At 36.5% G+C, this 15,349-nt stretch overlaps 2 protein-coding genes across 5 annotated transcripts; one reads left to right on the forward strand and one right to left on the reverse strand.

Annotated features, from left to right (window-relative positions):
* Positions 1-1,602: 1,602 nt before the first annotated feature.
* On the forward strand, positions 1,603-6,081 carry LOC125209253 (TSL-kinase interacting protein 1). 2 transcript variants are annotated; one of them, XM_048108857.1, is made up of 9 exons: positions 1,603-1,621; positions 2,102-2,174; positions 2,704-2,837; positions 3,087-3,199; positions 3,293-3,534; positions 3,613-3,856; positions 4,364-5,029; positions 5,447-5,570; positions 5,734-6,081. In XM_048108857.1, exons 3-9 carry the CDS (start codon positions 2,714-2,716, stop codon positions 5,745-5,747), a joined length of 1,527 nt encoding a protein of 508 aa, XP_047964814.1. In that variant the 5' UTR covers positions 1,603-1,621; positions 2,102-2,174; positions 2,704-2,713; the 3' UTR covers positions 5,748-6,081. The 2 variants fall into 2 exon arrangements, with proteins under 2 accessions (XP_047964814.1, XP_047964815.1); XM_048108858.1 differs by lacking the exon at positions 1,603-1,621 and having other exon boundaries at positions 2,019-2,174; positions 5,704-6,081.
* Positions 6,082-8,559: 2,478 nt separating this feature from the next.
* LOC125211855 (crossover junction endonuclease EME1B) lies at positions 8,560-15,257 on the reverse strand. Of its 3 annotated transcripts, none has more exons than XM_048111798.1 (14): positions 14,960-15,257; positions 14,613-14,738; positions 14,227-14,358; positions 13,738-13,893; positions 13,509-13,612; positions 12,829-13,011; positions 12,562-12,715; positions 12,306-12,415; positions 11,470-11,645; positions 11,089-11,152; positions 10,877-10,995; positions 10,448-10,537; positions 9,781-9,895; positions 8,560-9,436 (listed from the first exon to the last, which is right to left on the reverse strand). In XM_048111798.1, the coding sequence occupies exons 1-14, from the start codon at positions 15,252-15,254 to the stop codon at positions 9,266-9,268; spliced, it is 1,995 nt and encodes a 664-aa protein (XP_047967755.1). In that variant the 5' UTR covers positions 15,255-15,257; the 3' UTR covers positions 8,560-9,265. The 3 variants fall into 3 exon arrangements, with proteins under 3 accessions (XP_047967755.1, XP_047967754.1, XP_047967752.1); XM_048111797.1 differs by having other exon boundaries at positions 14,227-14,352; positions 14,613-14,744; XM_048111795.1 differs by having other exon boundaries at positions 14,613-14,744.
* Positions 15,258-15,349: the final 92 nt, after the last annotated feature.

The raw sequence follows: 15,349 nt of genomic DNA on the forward strand, positions 1-15,349 counted from the left end.
TTATTTGTTGTGAAGTCTACACTATAAAATTCCGGAAGTGGAATTCCCTTGCAAGGAAGGGCGAGAAGCAACCTCCGTGGAGAAATCATGGACTATATTTGGGATGCTCATTACCAATTTTATGCTATGCCAAATGAAGATGATAAGGTTGTTTATTTGTCTCTCTTTGTCTAATTCCATGCCTTCAACTGCCTTCTGCTTATATTGGAGTGTATGTGTTGAAGTTGAAACTAGTTTGAAAGGAGGCATAGTTTCTCTTTGTGTTTTTATGTGTGTCTAGTATTCTCCTCATCATGTGATGATTTTCTGTTTCTTATATTTTGAAATATAGATGTGTCAACCACAAAATTAATCAAAAACTATGTAGTATGGTGCCAACCATAGTTTGGGATTGTGAAGAAACACATAGTCAACATATATGTTTTGAGTGTCTAACTTTGACTACTAGAGAAGAGCTACATAGAATCTTTCAAATCAAGAAAGAAATTGAAAGCGACATATTAGAAGTAATTCAAACAACAAACTGGAGAGGTTTGTTTGATGCTTCTTCAAACGTAATTATTTGAAGTCCATCTATAAATACTCAAGAACCCTATCCTTTCACACTTATTTAAAATTTGCTCAATTTTGAATTTTAGGCATTCAAGCTTTCAAATTATCGATTTTAATTTTTTTAAGAAGCAAATTATATACTTCACGGAACTCGATAATAAATAATACTAATAATTTGTTTTTAGTATTCTAAGTCCAAATCGAACAAATTATTCTCGTGAATAATTTGTTCATAGTTGGAAATAATTAAATCCCCTTCGACCAAGAATTGTAAGTTAGAGTAGAAGAAGACCATATATATATGTAGCAAGGTTACCACTACCAACTTAAGTTTTAGCACAATAAGTTTAACTATATGCTATAGGTTACTTGCACCCAACTCTAATTTTAGTTAATGGACTGATTGATAGGTTCGTATTCTGTTCGAACCATGTACTACAAGTTCTACAACTATTTGTGTGCTCTACTTGTCAGTATTTAACTTTGGATGTTATTCATGAATTGTCAAAATATACACTTCACAAGTCACGTATGGTAGTCGTTGAAAACTAAAGATGTCTTGATACCAACTAAAGTGTCAAATAAACTAAGAATTAAAAGAAAGTTTTTAGTAAGGGAAGTTATATATATAATGCTTAGCATTTGAGTGCAAATTTGAGTAGGATTCCCCATTACCAATATACCTTGCAAGGGAAAGGACCAATATATACTCCTACTTCGGTAATATTTCGATGCACAATGTATCAATCCTACTAAAATCTTCGAGAGTTAACAATGTATCAACCCATTGCTTCTAGCTTTTCTTAAATCAACGACAACGAAGGCAACAAATGGATCGATTTATGAGGTTGAAGATGCTTCCTCGACCGTACGAAGTCAGACTTGAGATTGATCATTGAGTGCATGATCTCGTCAGACTATCCCAAGGATCATTTGAAAATTTACAAAAATATACGGAAATCGGCGTGGAGAATTAAAGTCCCTCGCAGATGCATGAAACGGATTTGGAGGTTTTCGATTTAAGGATTAAGAACAGACGCGCATTACCGTGCAAATGCTCTTCAACGAGGTGAGAATTCTATGCACTGAGGTCTCCGCTATTACTAATTTTTTCCCATAAGAGTATCGCTCTTCAAAGAAATCACCAAGGTAAGGCACTATTTATTGAAAAATTTGGCAAAATAAAATAAAAAGCCAAATGCAAAGCAATGCGGCATATAACACACTAATCTTTTAAACACAATATTTCATTTGGCGCAATTTCCATTTTTAGAAGTTAATTTTTTCCAATTTAGGAACCTTTAAGAAGAAAAAAACTCAGTTTGAAGTTAATTTAGATTGTTAATGACGTATTGAGATTTGAGACCCTAATTATTAAATTAATCTAATTAGAATTGAATAATCTATACGCAAGAGTATTGTATTTTAAATCTCATATTTATCCATCTTTTGCCCTTTCTTTCCAAATTCCAAAAAAAATTCAAATTAACGCGGTGATTTCACATCCAAAATTCCAATTATTCCCGCCGCCGCCGATTTTCACACTCAGCGCATCCAAGCCCAGTTCATCCAGATCTACGCCTACTATCACCGATCAGAATCGCTGTACATGCCGCGTCAAGGTAAATCGCGTATCCCGATCTCTGTATTTGCGAATTTTGTATTAATCATCTGTTGCTGTTCATGGCGGACCTATAAAATGCCTTTTACCGGCATAACTCTTGACTAAAATTGTATTTGTATTAATTTGCTGGTTTTAGTGTTAATCTGAAAGACTCGATCTATTAATCAATCAATCATCTGGTTTAAATTGTTTTCTCGTAGCTCCGTTTTTTAATCGAATTATGGTAAACATCATACCGTTTTTCTCCAATTCAACTGTAGGCAACTGGAATAGTAGTATAATTTATTGGTTGTTAATTGCTTCTGTTTAGCAATCGAAGTGGTGTAGCTGATGCTTCTGCCTGCGAGCCTTGTTTGTTTAAATTTGTTTTTTCCATAATTTTTTTTTGCATACACGCTTGACAAATCTGATAATGTATAAATGATTCCGAGATAAATTGGGGCTAACCTTGTGGTGTCATTGCAGTGAAAGATGAGAAATTCTCAGCCTGTCTACTTTTGTTCTCAAACTACTGATTTCATTTGCAGATAATCTTCCATGAAGTCATATGGACCACAGAAGAGAAAGAGAGTTGATGTAAACATAAATCAGGATGAATGCATCGATGCTAATGTAAAGAAACCTGCCAATGTAACTGGTCAAGAGCCTCAGAGCACTTCAGGTTAGGCAACTGGATAAACTAGCATTAGTATTGTACATGGCATGGGCAGCAGCTTGTTTTTTACACCTTTCATCCTGTCTTATTTCTTGCAAATCTATCATGATTGTATTTATGTTCAATTAGGCTTTCTTGCATTTATTAACCTCGTTTCATTGAAATCCAGATTTATTATGTTGGGAGCTCGTGTTTATCTTATTTAGTCCGTTTTTTATGGTTAAAGGCTCTCATAATATTGTGTCTTTACTGCAGAGTGTCTAACAAGGCCACATTTAGATCATCCAATTAAACTGCAGGTTCCATCTAGAAAAATTAAGCTGCAGCTTTTCCCAATAAATGAACAAGCTCGCTTAGGATTAGAGAAGGTATGAAAAGTTTCATCTGCCCAACTACCCTACCTCCATACAAGAAATTATAAAATTGGATGAGAAAATGCACTGCATTGTTGTTTATTGCAGGATGGTCACAATCCATTTCTAGAGCTCACTCTAAGTGCTCGGAAGAGGATATCATCAGTTGTTAGACACCTGGATGCTAAGTGGAGTTCTTCAAGTGCAGTGACAGGTCAACTCATGCTTTTTCCCTACAACACAAAGTTGGAACAGTTGAAATCATGCAGAAGATGGACTTTGAATGACAGTGCCATCAGTGTATGGGAGGTGTATATTGATGTGGGCAGTCCTTCCATTTTCCGCCTAAGGTATGTACCCAGTCCGTTTTGATCTGTAGAATCTTCTCCTGGAGTTTGGATATTAACTTTATTGTTTTTTATTTTTAGGTATGGGTGGTTGTGCAATCATCAGACTGAGATGTTTGTCAGAGTTTGCAATTCTAGTCTTCCAGAGGCTCATACAGGTTCTGCGGACAAAATCAGCTCACCCAGAATTTTGGTGAGCCCAAATCACCAAGAGGCACAAACAAATGAATCTTGTGAAGTCCTTAAAATACAAGGAAATGCTGATAGAATTTTGTGTTCAGACATGAATGAGCTGAAAGCTTCAGATGCACTAACTGGTTTGGTGGTAATTTTCATGTCCATCTATTCATACATTTTTTGTTTACTTGCATCTATTTGTTCTGAGAATGGAGCTTTTGATGATAAAATAGATACATGTATATAGTTTAATGAAGGTTGATAGAAAGTGGAATGTGTGGGATTGGTGAATTGGGACACTTCCTTGACCTGGGTAAAATATTGGATGTATTATACCGTTCGATATTGCTGATCTAATCGGATGAATGTTAATGAATTACAGAAAGTAAATGGAATCTGAATTTATTGAATTAGAAGTTGAAGATATATAATGAAGATTGGTAGCAGCCAGGAAGAATTATCTCGGCCACTTATATCTCAAAAATTGTTTGAATATTTCTATACTGTTATGGCACTTAGAATTATCTTGAATTGTACTGAATTTGCATTTAGTCATATTTATTGAAGTACTGACAGATGGACACTTTCTAGACTAGTTGATGATCCTTGTTAGAGAGATTATTAGGTCATCAATGTCTGTATTTGTTCTTTTTAGGATGATAAAGTGACGACTGAGACTGATCCAGTTTGCCCGAGTGTACCTTGGGATAACGATATGACCATGTTGAGCATTGGAGGCCTCCTATCTGAAATATCATTGCAGGGGAAAATTAGTGGATCATATGCAAGCTCTACAAGCAAAACTCACGTGCAGCCTATTGCACCAACATCCGACTTGAGCATCCGTGATCTGCTCTCTCAAGATTCTTTCTTGGGTAAGATGAGATGTCCAAGCATGCAGCAGGAAAATGAATCATCCTTGCAACCTCTTTTTCTGGGATCCAGTGATGTAAGCATTGGAGGATTATTTTCTGAAGCATCATTACTTGCAAAGTTGAAAAAGTCAGATTCACAATCAGCGGAAGCAGGTCATGCACCACTCCAATCTCCATGGGATGATAATTTTACTACCTTAAGCATTGGGGGCTTGTTATCTGAGGCCTCGTTGGAGGCCAATGCTGGTAGTAAGGTGGAATTAAAAGAGATCAAATCAAGCTTTGAACCTCTTGCACCTTCCCGAAAGCCAAAACTATCAATGCATGAAGCAAACTTATCCATTTTAGATGCTGAAGAGACATGCCATGCTTTTCCCATCCAGAAGTTTCAGTCAAACAGAATTGGTACAAGCTCAAAACAATCCCAAATTCCAAGGGCTGCTAAGGTATATCCAGCACTCATTCCTTGATGAACTTTAATTTTGACTACATTGTTAGTTTCACATGCATGTGTAAGTCTAAAGGTACAAAAGCAGCTAACTGCTGAACATAACCAAATCAAGACTCTAGAGAGTGGTAATGGTTCTCTGGACCGTCCGGACAGTGAAAAATTGGGGCTGGAAAAAATTTTATGGTTACTATCAATTGCTGAAATATAGCTTGGTCAACATACATGCCTTGAAAAATGGAAGGTTCTGCCACCAACTTGATAAAAGCTGAATTCTCAAGTTTTAATTTTTTTTCCACCAACGGAAGCCTTCTTAGTTTCATACTGAGCCATCTTTACACTTTGTATTTTTGGAGTTGCATGTCATGTTATGGTTGATAATCTAGTAAATGAACATTATCTTTGTTCATTGTAGACGATCAATGGAATGCTTTTTCCCAAAGATTCTTCTCGTCAAGGATTGGACAAAGATTGCTTGCCTCGTCCAGTAGGAACCTTTGATGAGGATAGTAGACTATGGCCTTTCAGGGATCAATCAGGTTGCAGTTCTCTCTTTATCAATTGCTGAAACATCTAAAGTTCTCTCAATGCTTGAGCCTTCATACTCCAGACTAACTAATTATGCAATTAAAGTCTACAAACTAACAAAGTATACATTTCTTATGTTGGTAGAATGACCCTTCGATTGGCTATTGGATGCAGCTGGAGCTGGTTGAGACAACATTGATCTGCGTAAATATAATGTTTGATTCTCCAAGAAAGCAATCAAGAGGAGAAACTTGCTGTGGTCTTAAATTGGAATCATCGAGGAGCTTCTAATGCAACGCCGGTTCTTCTTAAGTAAATTTTGTAGTTTACATTTGTTCAACACTCTTGAGCAAGATGTGTTTTGGTTGAGACAGAAGAATGGTTCAAACTCTCTCTCTATTTAGAAAATTGTTTACTCAAGGTACACACTACACACTGTGTATATGATTTTCACAATAAGATGAGCTTCTTCCATATGGGATTCAATTTTTTGTTATTAAACACTAACTCAATATTCTCTTCTGTCTTTTTGAAACCAACAAAATAATGTATACATCTTTGATCTCTATCTTTGTTACTCAACTCCAAATTTATAACCATGAATCAATCTGATCTTCGTTGCCTTGGATAATTTTTTTTTCTTATTGTGCTTTCATGTCTGATTCCATTTCATTCATACACACATGAGATAAAGCCAAGAAGACATTATTCATTCATATAGAATCATCATCAGATGTAAAAAGCCAAGAGGAGAAAAGGATATGTACACAATCCCACTTCATTCTAGCTGGAAAAAGTAGTAGCAAAATATTACAGTTCTGAACAATGGAGGAAAGAAAAGACCACTTGTCTTTGGCTTTGTAATCATGAAGTTCAAGAATCATAGTGGTTTTCTGTGAATTTGCTCTTGATCCACTTGAAGCTGCTTCTAAGGGATGACTTGAGCTTACCTTCCACGGCATACATATTGTATCCAGCCACCCTCTTCCTCCTCTTCACCTCCGGGTTGTCGGGCGGCCCGTTGAAGCTGTACGATTTGGCCCGATCTTCAAAGTCGAATCTTGCCTCAGCATATGAGGAAGAGTAATAAGGGAATGACCTGCTCTTCTCCATCAATTTTTTTTTTTCTGAAAAGTAGCCAAATGGTTTAGTCTTTGGGAGAGGAAGAGAGTGAATATATGGAAGTCAGGTGAGACAAATGCGTACGTTAGTGTGGGTGGGTTGCATTTGCATGGGCCATGAGTGTGACCTTGATTTCAAGATGAAAGATTTCTCTAAAGATTCATGTGTGCCATTAATCATCTCTCCATTGCACTTGGTTGTCGTTTTTTATTAATTTAAGAAGCAACCCTATGTACTAAATCATATTCTCTCCGTCCCATAAAAGTAGTACTGTTTTCTTTTTAGTCCGTCCTACAAGAGTATGCACTTTCTAATTTTGGAAACTCCTTTCTCTTTAATGAGATATGACTACTTTAGTTACTTTCTTTTTCTACCTCTCTCTTACTTTATCAATTATGCATTAAAACATGCGTCCAATCAAAAGTGCATATTCTTGTGGGATGGAGAGAGTACTACTCTCCACAAAAAAATAGGTTTAATTATGGACGACGCATATTTTAATCGGTAAAGAGGGAAATAGAGAGAAAAAAGTGGTGTGGTATTGTTAGTGAAAATGACATTCACCTTATTAGACCAAAAGAAATTTACTACAAATAAAATAGAGACTAATTTTAATGGACGATTCAAAAATAAAAACAAAATTGTCTTTGTTATCGAATGTTGTATGAATTGAGGTTTCATATAAATACGCAAAAAAGTCTACCCCATCAAATCAAAAGACAACGAGTAATAAGGTCTATAGTAAATGATGACCTAGATATGTAGACAATTGAATCGTTTTAATGAAATTGTTTAAATGAATATATATGCATAAGCACTTGATTGAGTATGTGAAATGATAAGCCTAAGTGGGAGTTGTATGAGTATGATAAGGTTGGTTGGGTGAAGTAATTAAAAATAGTGGTTTAGTGAGTTGTGAAAGGGATGGGGTGGTGGGGCCCAGAGGAGTAGTTTGGGCCCAAAGGGCTTTTAATATAGAGACAACAATAGTGGGAGTGTAAACCCTCCACTTTTAAATCAGGCAAATGGGGTTGTTTTCTCCCCTTAAATTGGTGGCCCTTCTTTTGTCTCCTAACTCTTTCCCCCCAGTTTTCCTACCTTTTCCAATCAAGTGATTTCCAGGTGCCGCGCTCGGAGTATACTCCTTTCGTCCACGATTAAAAGTCTTATTTACTCTTAGCATGTGTTTCCTAAATGGAAAATTACTACAAAAATCTCTAAATGTAGTTAATTTCTGATCATTCCCACCACTTTAAAAATAATTTTCTCAATTGTCTCATGGCCATAAATCAGGTGTCCTACATGTCTTCACTGTTACGGATAGTCCGTCTTTGAGCAATTTTTCTATCATAGTATCCAAAGAGTACTTACTTTATTTTTTCCTCTACTTTATTAAATTCACTCACTAAACACAACTTTCTTAAATTCTATGACGAAAAGAAACGCCTCAAATAATAAAGGACGGAGGGAGTACATCAAAAGATGAAGCCATTCCAAATTTTTTTGGCAATAGGATAATTAAATTGTCATTCACTTTCTATTATCTAATAGAGTGAATGAAATGCGAGGTCCATTTTTATAGTGGAAGAAGAATATTGTGTATCATAAATATGGAGTTCACACACCATACGTAAAATTTGCACAACTAATGGCCATCATAATTCGTGATTAATATAACCAATTGAAAGAGAGATCCTTTCTCTTCTCCTCAGTGGCCACCTAAATCTGGTCCTACTACTTCATTGCAGTTGGGACCAATTTGAATTTGTGTATGATATAAACTTAAATACAACGAATATCTAATTAAATACTTGCAATAGTCATATTTTACTACCAATATTACAACCAACCCCAGCCTGTACTTTTTTAATAGACAAGTAAACAGTAATCCACAGTCACAACACATATATAAACTCTGAGTAACTTAATACTATACACTATAGAATTCAAACTAAGTCACAGTCACCCCTACAGTGCTATTGAAGTAAGAAATAAACAGAAACTGCTGAAATGAATAATCCATAATGTCACTTTCTAAGTCACAAGCCCTTCCTCACCACTCAAGCATGCCCTGTTTAAAGCAGGTCAAAGCATTCTCTTTACTCAGCAAATAGTATAACCAGACTATATTCTCTCAAGGGGGAGGGGGGTCCACAGCCAAAACTGTTGTCACCTGCCTGCCAGCCTGTCCTCTGTTTTCTGAATCTTGTGTCTCCAAAGAAACCATCACACAGCAGTGTGTGAAGAAACTAGCTTGATCAGTTGGTGGGGTATAACACATGCTTCACTTTGCAAAGCCAAGATGTCTTCTAGTGCAATAGCAGCTCATGGAGAGATGCATGTCTCTAAAGTTACAAGGCTTTCCCACAGTGAAGGGTTAGCATCAAACTGATCTTCTCGCTGATTTCGAGCAGCATTGAGTGAGTCTGGGAGGGGCCGTTGTGGGATTTTTGCTATACACAGGGGCCACAGAAGCTAAAGAAAGAGAACATAGATTTGACTTGAATTTCGGAACACATGAGCATATAAGAAGTTGCTGGCCTCAACTGTTCCCATAATGGATATCTGATCACTGATAGCATCGCTAGAGATTAAAGAAATCGGCCCCATCCTCAACATCATCTGTCTTGATGTGTCCGGATTGAGCCATAAGGATTCTGTACATTCGCTTAGAACAAACCTCACCGAGTCGTCTATCATCACCGAGTAAGCCTTCTGTGGTTAAGTCCTTGAGCAGAAATTCCTTCTCGTGAACCTGATAGTTTTGAAAAGATAAATAAGGTTTGCATAACCAAGATAATTAACTGAAAAGCAATACACAAACAGCGTTCTATAACATTGTTCTTAAACTTTGACGGCCCAAACTCATCTATTTCCATCAAAGGAAACAGTATTGGCAGAAAGATTCTTGCTCCGGAAATCTTCAGTACGAGTAAAAAGGAAGCATAATTTACATAAAGTCTTTATTGTACTGTCCAGGATATGCAATTAAGCTCATTTTTCAGAATTTTAGCAGCAATAGATTTTTTTTCCTTAGTAATGCAGTGAGAGTTTGCATGAAAAGGAGAAAACATTTATTTTCTCATGTACAAGACTCACAGATTTTTTTGGATCCATGTACACTCTTAAAAGAGACTTCATTGTAGGATATTTCTTCCATATGGCTATAGCGAACCGTGGCTGCACCTTAGGGATAGCCACCAATACCTTTAGCCTGCATGATGAAATAAACTGTAAATGCCATCCTCTTAACTGACAACAAAACAATAGCAAATGCACACACACAAACACATGCTACAGATTCAATGAGGGACTTTTGAGTTTAGTTAGTATATTTTCTTTTGAGTAGAAACACATATACAACATGTAAGTACCCAGTCCAAAAACCTAAGGTCAAAAGAGTCAGGTAAGTTTCAAGAATTTGAATAAGCAGCCTACCTAATCTGATACGCAGTTACATTTAACCATTACCTCTAGTGAGTACATACTTAAAACATTTCAAGAGAAGTATGCCTAGCCCACAAGCCTAAAAGAGTAAAAGTACAGATTAAAGGTTATGCCAATATTTACTTAACCTAAAAACTGACCATATAGGCAAACAGAATGCTCTTGCAAAAGCAAAAGATGACAACTCTATATCTAGCTAAAAAGGTGCATGTATTCAAATTTGATCCTATAAAACTTGGGGTCATTCCAATACAGAACTTCCTGAGAATGACGAAAAAGTAAAGACTTGATCATTTGGCGTTTGGATGAAGATATTTACCACAAATTTTTCTTAATTAAATTCCTATCAACACAGTCTTTAGGGATAGCAGATCCATTTGCGTTAACTGAAAACCGCGTCAGTCTTTTCCTGCATTAAAAACCAGAGGATTATTAAGCATAATTATAAGTATAATCCACACTAGCGATAGCCAATTTCTACCACTAAATATATTGGATGCTTTAGAGTGAACGAATTAATTATGCTAAAATTAAAATAATAAGCCTTGTAGGAGAGTTGGTTTGATGCTTATAGTCGTCACACTGTATTGAAACAACCAAATGACGAATTTTTTGCACTCACTTTGGTTGTATCAATAGAAGTATCACTGCACCTAAATTCATCCTCATATTGAAAGTCATATTGAAGCAGACCAGCATGCATACATATATTTTACTTTTCCAGCAAAAATCTTCAACTCTGACTCACCTAAATTGGCAATTTGCGAGGCTGCAAGTTAAACCGACCACATGTTCAGCTAATTCAGCTTCATCAACACACTGCCTTGAATGTACTTTAGAAAAATGGGTGGTCAATTTCGCAAAGGCCTAAACAAGAAAATAGGTTTATTCAGTTCAAAATCCGATAAGATAACTATGGCACATCATTCCATTTCTTTCAAAGTACAGTTTTTCAGTAACCTCCTCTACAGCAGGTCGCTTCCAACCAGGGTTGTTAGCAGGGTTCTTGTAATGTGCTTGTTCCCTACACCAGCCACACCATGGATATCTTTAAGTGGATACAACAAGATTGAATTTAAATGTGCAAATCATTTAGGGGTGCAATAAAATTTAAAAAAAAAAAATAAACTTAGAAGGGCATTACATGTCTTTCTCTTGTTTTTTCTGATTTTTTTCCTTTCAGGGGGAGAGGGGACATGACAGTAAAAAGAACAAACAAAACTCATAATATCAGTAGTTATGATGTGTTCATGTTGTTTATTGTTAGATGTTTTGAATGAATTCCTAATAAAATAACCTTGTAAGAAAAAAATGATGCACGCTTTCTTTTACTCTGCTAACCTTTTGTTGATGTAGGCCATAAGCTTATTTGTGACGTAACATACAGTGTGATGAGGATAACAACGTTGAACACTCTTAACATGATCCATCAGGCGCTTATTCACGACAAGGTTACAGAACTCTTCAGCTTCATATACAACTAGAATATAAGAGACTGTAATTCTTTCAGGAGCAATCTGCCAATAAATAATTAGAGTCAATCTTGATTGAATTGAAGTTGCATAACCTCCAAATCTTACATTAATAATGTTAGGAGTAATACAGTCTTATATAACGAGATATAAATTAAGTAGGAGTGTGTTGCAGTGATCACCAACAGAATCATGTTCGAGTTTGTAGTGTAAATAAGACAGTAAGAACACGCTGTTCGGTTTCCAGATTGTATTGAAGATGTGAATGAATAACACACAGATAGGATCATAACTAGAACTAAAGATCAGCATTCAGCAATGTCACTAACATCTTAAGTAACATGGAACTATACTTAACAATAACATTCACTTGTAATGCCAGCTCAGTGTTTTAAAACAAGCAATTTTCCTTAGCGTTTTAAGCCAGAGTTGCATAGTTAACATTCACTTGTAATGACATCTTTATGATTTCTTGAGTGATGCTAGATATATAGATAATATCGAAAGAAAGGCATGGTATCCTGTTTATTCTTGTGGAATCAAGAGCTCAATAAATCAGAAGACGATAGCAAGAAACTAGAGCACGAGGGGGATCAGAAAAGGCAGCGGGGAATCAGAACTAAGAAAACAACATGCTAAAAGTCCAGTATGTACATAGATTTCATGGTAATAGAAGAGCTACTGAGAAGTGAAGTAAATAATTACCAGAGAAACTTCTTCAGGAACAGCCATATTCCATATAATAGTTCTTTCCACTGGATTTGATGTTATTCGATATGAGAGCCCCTTTTCAGCAAATCTAGTGAGAAGATGTCCTATACTAGAAAGTAACAAACTAACTTAGGCACCTAGCAAAATTAAGTAACCCGATTTTTTTAAGTATAGAAGTAAAGAAAAAAAAGCAAATAAAAATGCAATCTTTCCAAAAGATTATTATTTGGAAAAAGAACAAATATCCTACCTCCAATTGCTCCCAGTTCAATCACTTTTGTATCAATCTCAGCAACAATGGATTTGAGAGCATATTTACCCTTTTCCCATTTCTGCATTTCCTTCTCCCGTTTCTTCAACTCAGCAGCCTCAGCCTTTGAAGCAGCTTTAAGCAACTTCTCTTGCTATTTAAGTTAAATCAAGTAGTGCAGCTATTAATCATCTGATAACTTCAATAGCGGAAAGAGAGCCATCTCTTATTTAAGATATTAATAAGAGATTGTGTGCAAGGACTTACTTCTTTGAGCCTTTTCTTTTCTTCCATCAGACGAAGTCTTTCCTCCTTGGCTGTTCCCTTTTTATTCACTGTGTCATTTCTTTTCTTTTTCTCTTTCAAGAAGCATGTATTGTTATCCCGTTGATTCAAAATCTGATCTGTATCGTCTAGTTTACTAGCTTTGTCATCACGACTGACATGTGCCTACATTAGATCTTTATTAAAGCCACTCAAAAGGATAAACACATCTCAAACAGGAGTATTGGAGTAAAACCATTTTTTACAAAAAGGCATATTAAGCATCACTATTACTAACACAATTATAGACCTGAGGCAGAGGCAGGACACAATATTAATAATTCACAATTCACAAATGATCCTTAGTTGCTTCAGTATGCTACCAATTTACATATCCGTAGATGGCCTTAGAAAATCAGAGAAACAGCAGCAGTAGATATAGCAAATTGCAAAAGGAAGTTGCAGTTGTATTCTCTTAAGTCTCCCAATTCTATCTGCAGAAACTAGACAAGTGTACTAGACAAGTGTACTTTGCAGGATATGAAGAACAGAAAAGGGAAATTGTGAGGCAGGAGGTATCCATTAATGCAATTTCCCAGCATCAGAGTTTTCAATTTTAAACTATAGAGAGACTCAGGAGAGGTATCATTGAGAGCATGAAATTGCATGTCAAAGTAACTAACCTCAGATATGCCATCGTCTGATGTTCCAGGAATTGAACAGTCTTCTAAGATATGCATTCTAGCTGAGTTCTGTGTGTCTTTCTTTTGATGTTGAAAGGAAGTCCCTGAAAATCAATGATGAGCAACTCAGTGGTTTCTTTTCTTTTCTTTCTCCTTTTTGTGAAAAAAGGTTGCACTAGAGTGACTTTCAATTATATGATAGCATCAAGAAACAGATTGATATCAGTACCACAAGAAAATGACGAGGATTCACCCCATCTCGATGGAACTCCTGTCTCATCTTCCAATCTAGCAGCAAAAGTACTTGCATTATCATCCATAGCTCCAATTCGACCAATATCTTCAGATTCATCATCTGAATCCACACATATCCATCCCTTGATTTCTAAAACAAAAGACATGGATATGATTATAAGAACTGCAAGCTAGGGCTGCAAGTACATAATCCATGTTAGATTCATTTAGTTGTTTAACAGTTATTCAGGGAAATTTATCATATCAAGCAGCCTTAGTGTTTAATTCAAAGTTGTATTAAATCAAATAAAGAGATCATGATAAGGATTTCAAACTACTGCTTTGAGAAAATTACAAGATAGTGACCAAGCGTAAGCCAAAGCATGTGCTGCTGACAAACAACAAGCACGTAATGGTTCAAAAGAAAGCACATAATACGCAAAGTTGATTCTTGGAATAGCAAACAGGAACAATTTAAACTCACCGCCAGAGTTGTGGTTTGTAACAAACGGATGAGCATCTTCAACAGTGGAGATTCTTGTGCTGATCGCAACCTTAGGTTTTGGGAGTTCAGAAATTGGAGTTTCGGCAACTACAAGTTCCTCAGGAGCTAAACCTTGTGCAATAAAACACAAAATCCGGTAAATGCATAAACAAAGAATCTTCACATTGCTTAACAGGCACAGCAGAGCATTTTGTCTTTACATAAGGATTATGCATAAGGATTTCAAACTACTGCTTTGAGAAAATTACAAGATAGTGACCAAGCGTAAGCCAAAGCATGTACACAAGCATGTAAAAGTTCGAAAGAAAGCACACAATATGCAAAGTTGATACTTGGATCAGCAAACAAGAACAATTTAAACTCACCACCAGAGTTGTGGTTTGTAACAAACGGACAAGCATCTTCGGCAATGGAGATTCTTGTGCTGATCGCAACCTTAGGTTTCGGGAGTTCAGAAATTGGAGTTTCGGCAACTACAAGTTCCTCAGGAGCTAAACCTTGTGCGATTAAACACGAAATCCAGTAAATGCAGAAACCAAAGAATCTCCAAGTTGCTAAACAGCAAAGCATTGTCTTTACAAAAATAATAACTATACACCACTCAGATTGAACTCCCTCGATATTTGATTGCACGCAACTCAAATACCACAATCCAATTACGCCCAACCCTGAAATTCAATTTTCAGAAATACGACGGGGACTGGGAAATTACCTGAAAAGGAGGATATTCCTCGAGAGCATTTGACGAAGGACGCATCGGAGAATGGCGTATCGGCGACGAAGGAATGAGTATTTGACTTGATTGGCGTGGGGTCATCGTCAATGATGAAGACGGTGGAGTTACTAGGGTTTGAAAAGGTGTCGGTTTTTTGTTTCTTCTTGGATTGAGGGAATGGCGGCGGCGTAGTGAGGTCAATCGCTTCGTCTCGGAGACTCCGGCGATTTCGGCCGGGTTCGGAATCGGAATCGGAGTCGGAGAGAATGTCGACGGGAATTGGGCGCTGCATTTCGTCGTCAAAACACACTGAATTTTTTTGAGACTAATTTGCGCGGGATCAAAATTGGGCTTCATTGGGTCATAAATGATAAATCTCATATATTT

The sequence above is a fragment of the Salvia hispanica genome, chromosome 3 (genome assembly GCF_023119035.1).
Source record: "Salvia hispanica cultivar TCC Black 2014 chromosome 3, UniMelb_Shisp_WGS_1.0, whole genome shotgun sequence".
Classification (NCBI taxonomy): Eukaryota; Viridiplantae; Streptophyta; class Magnoliopsida; order Lamiales; family Lamiaceae; genus Salvia; species Salvia hispanica.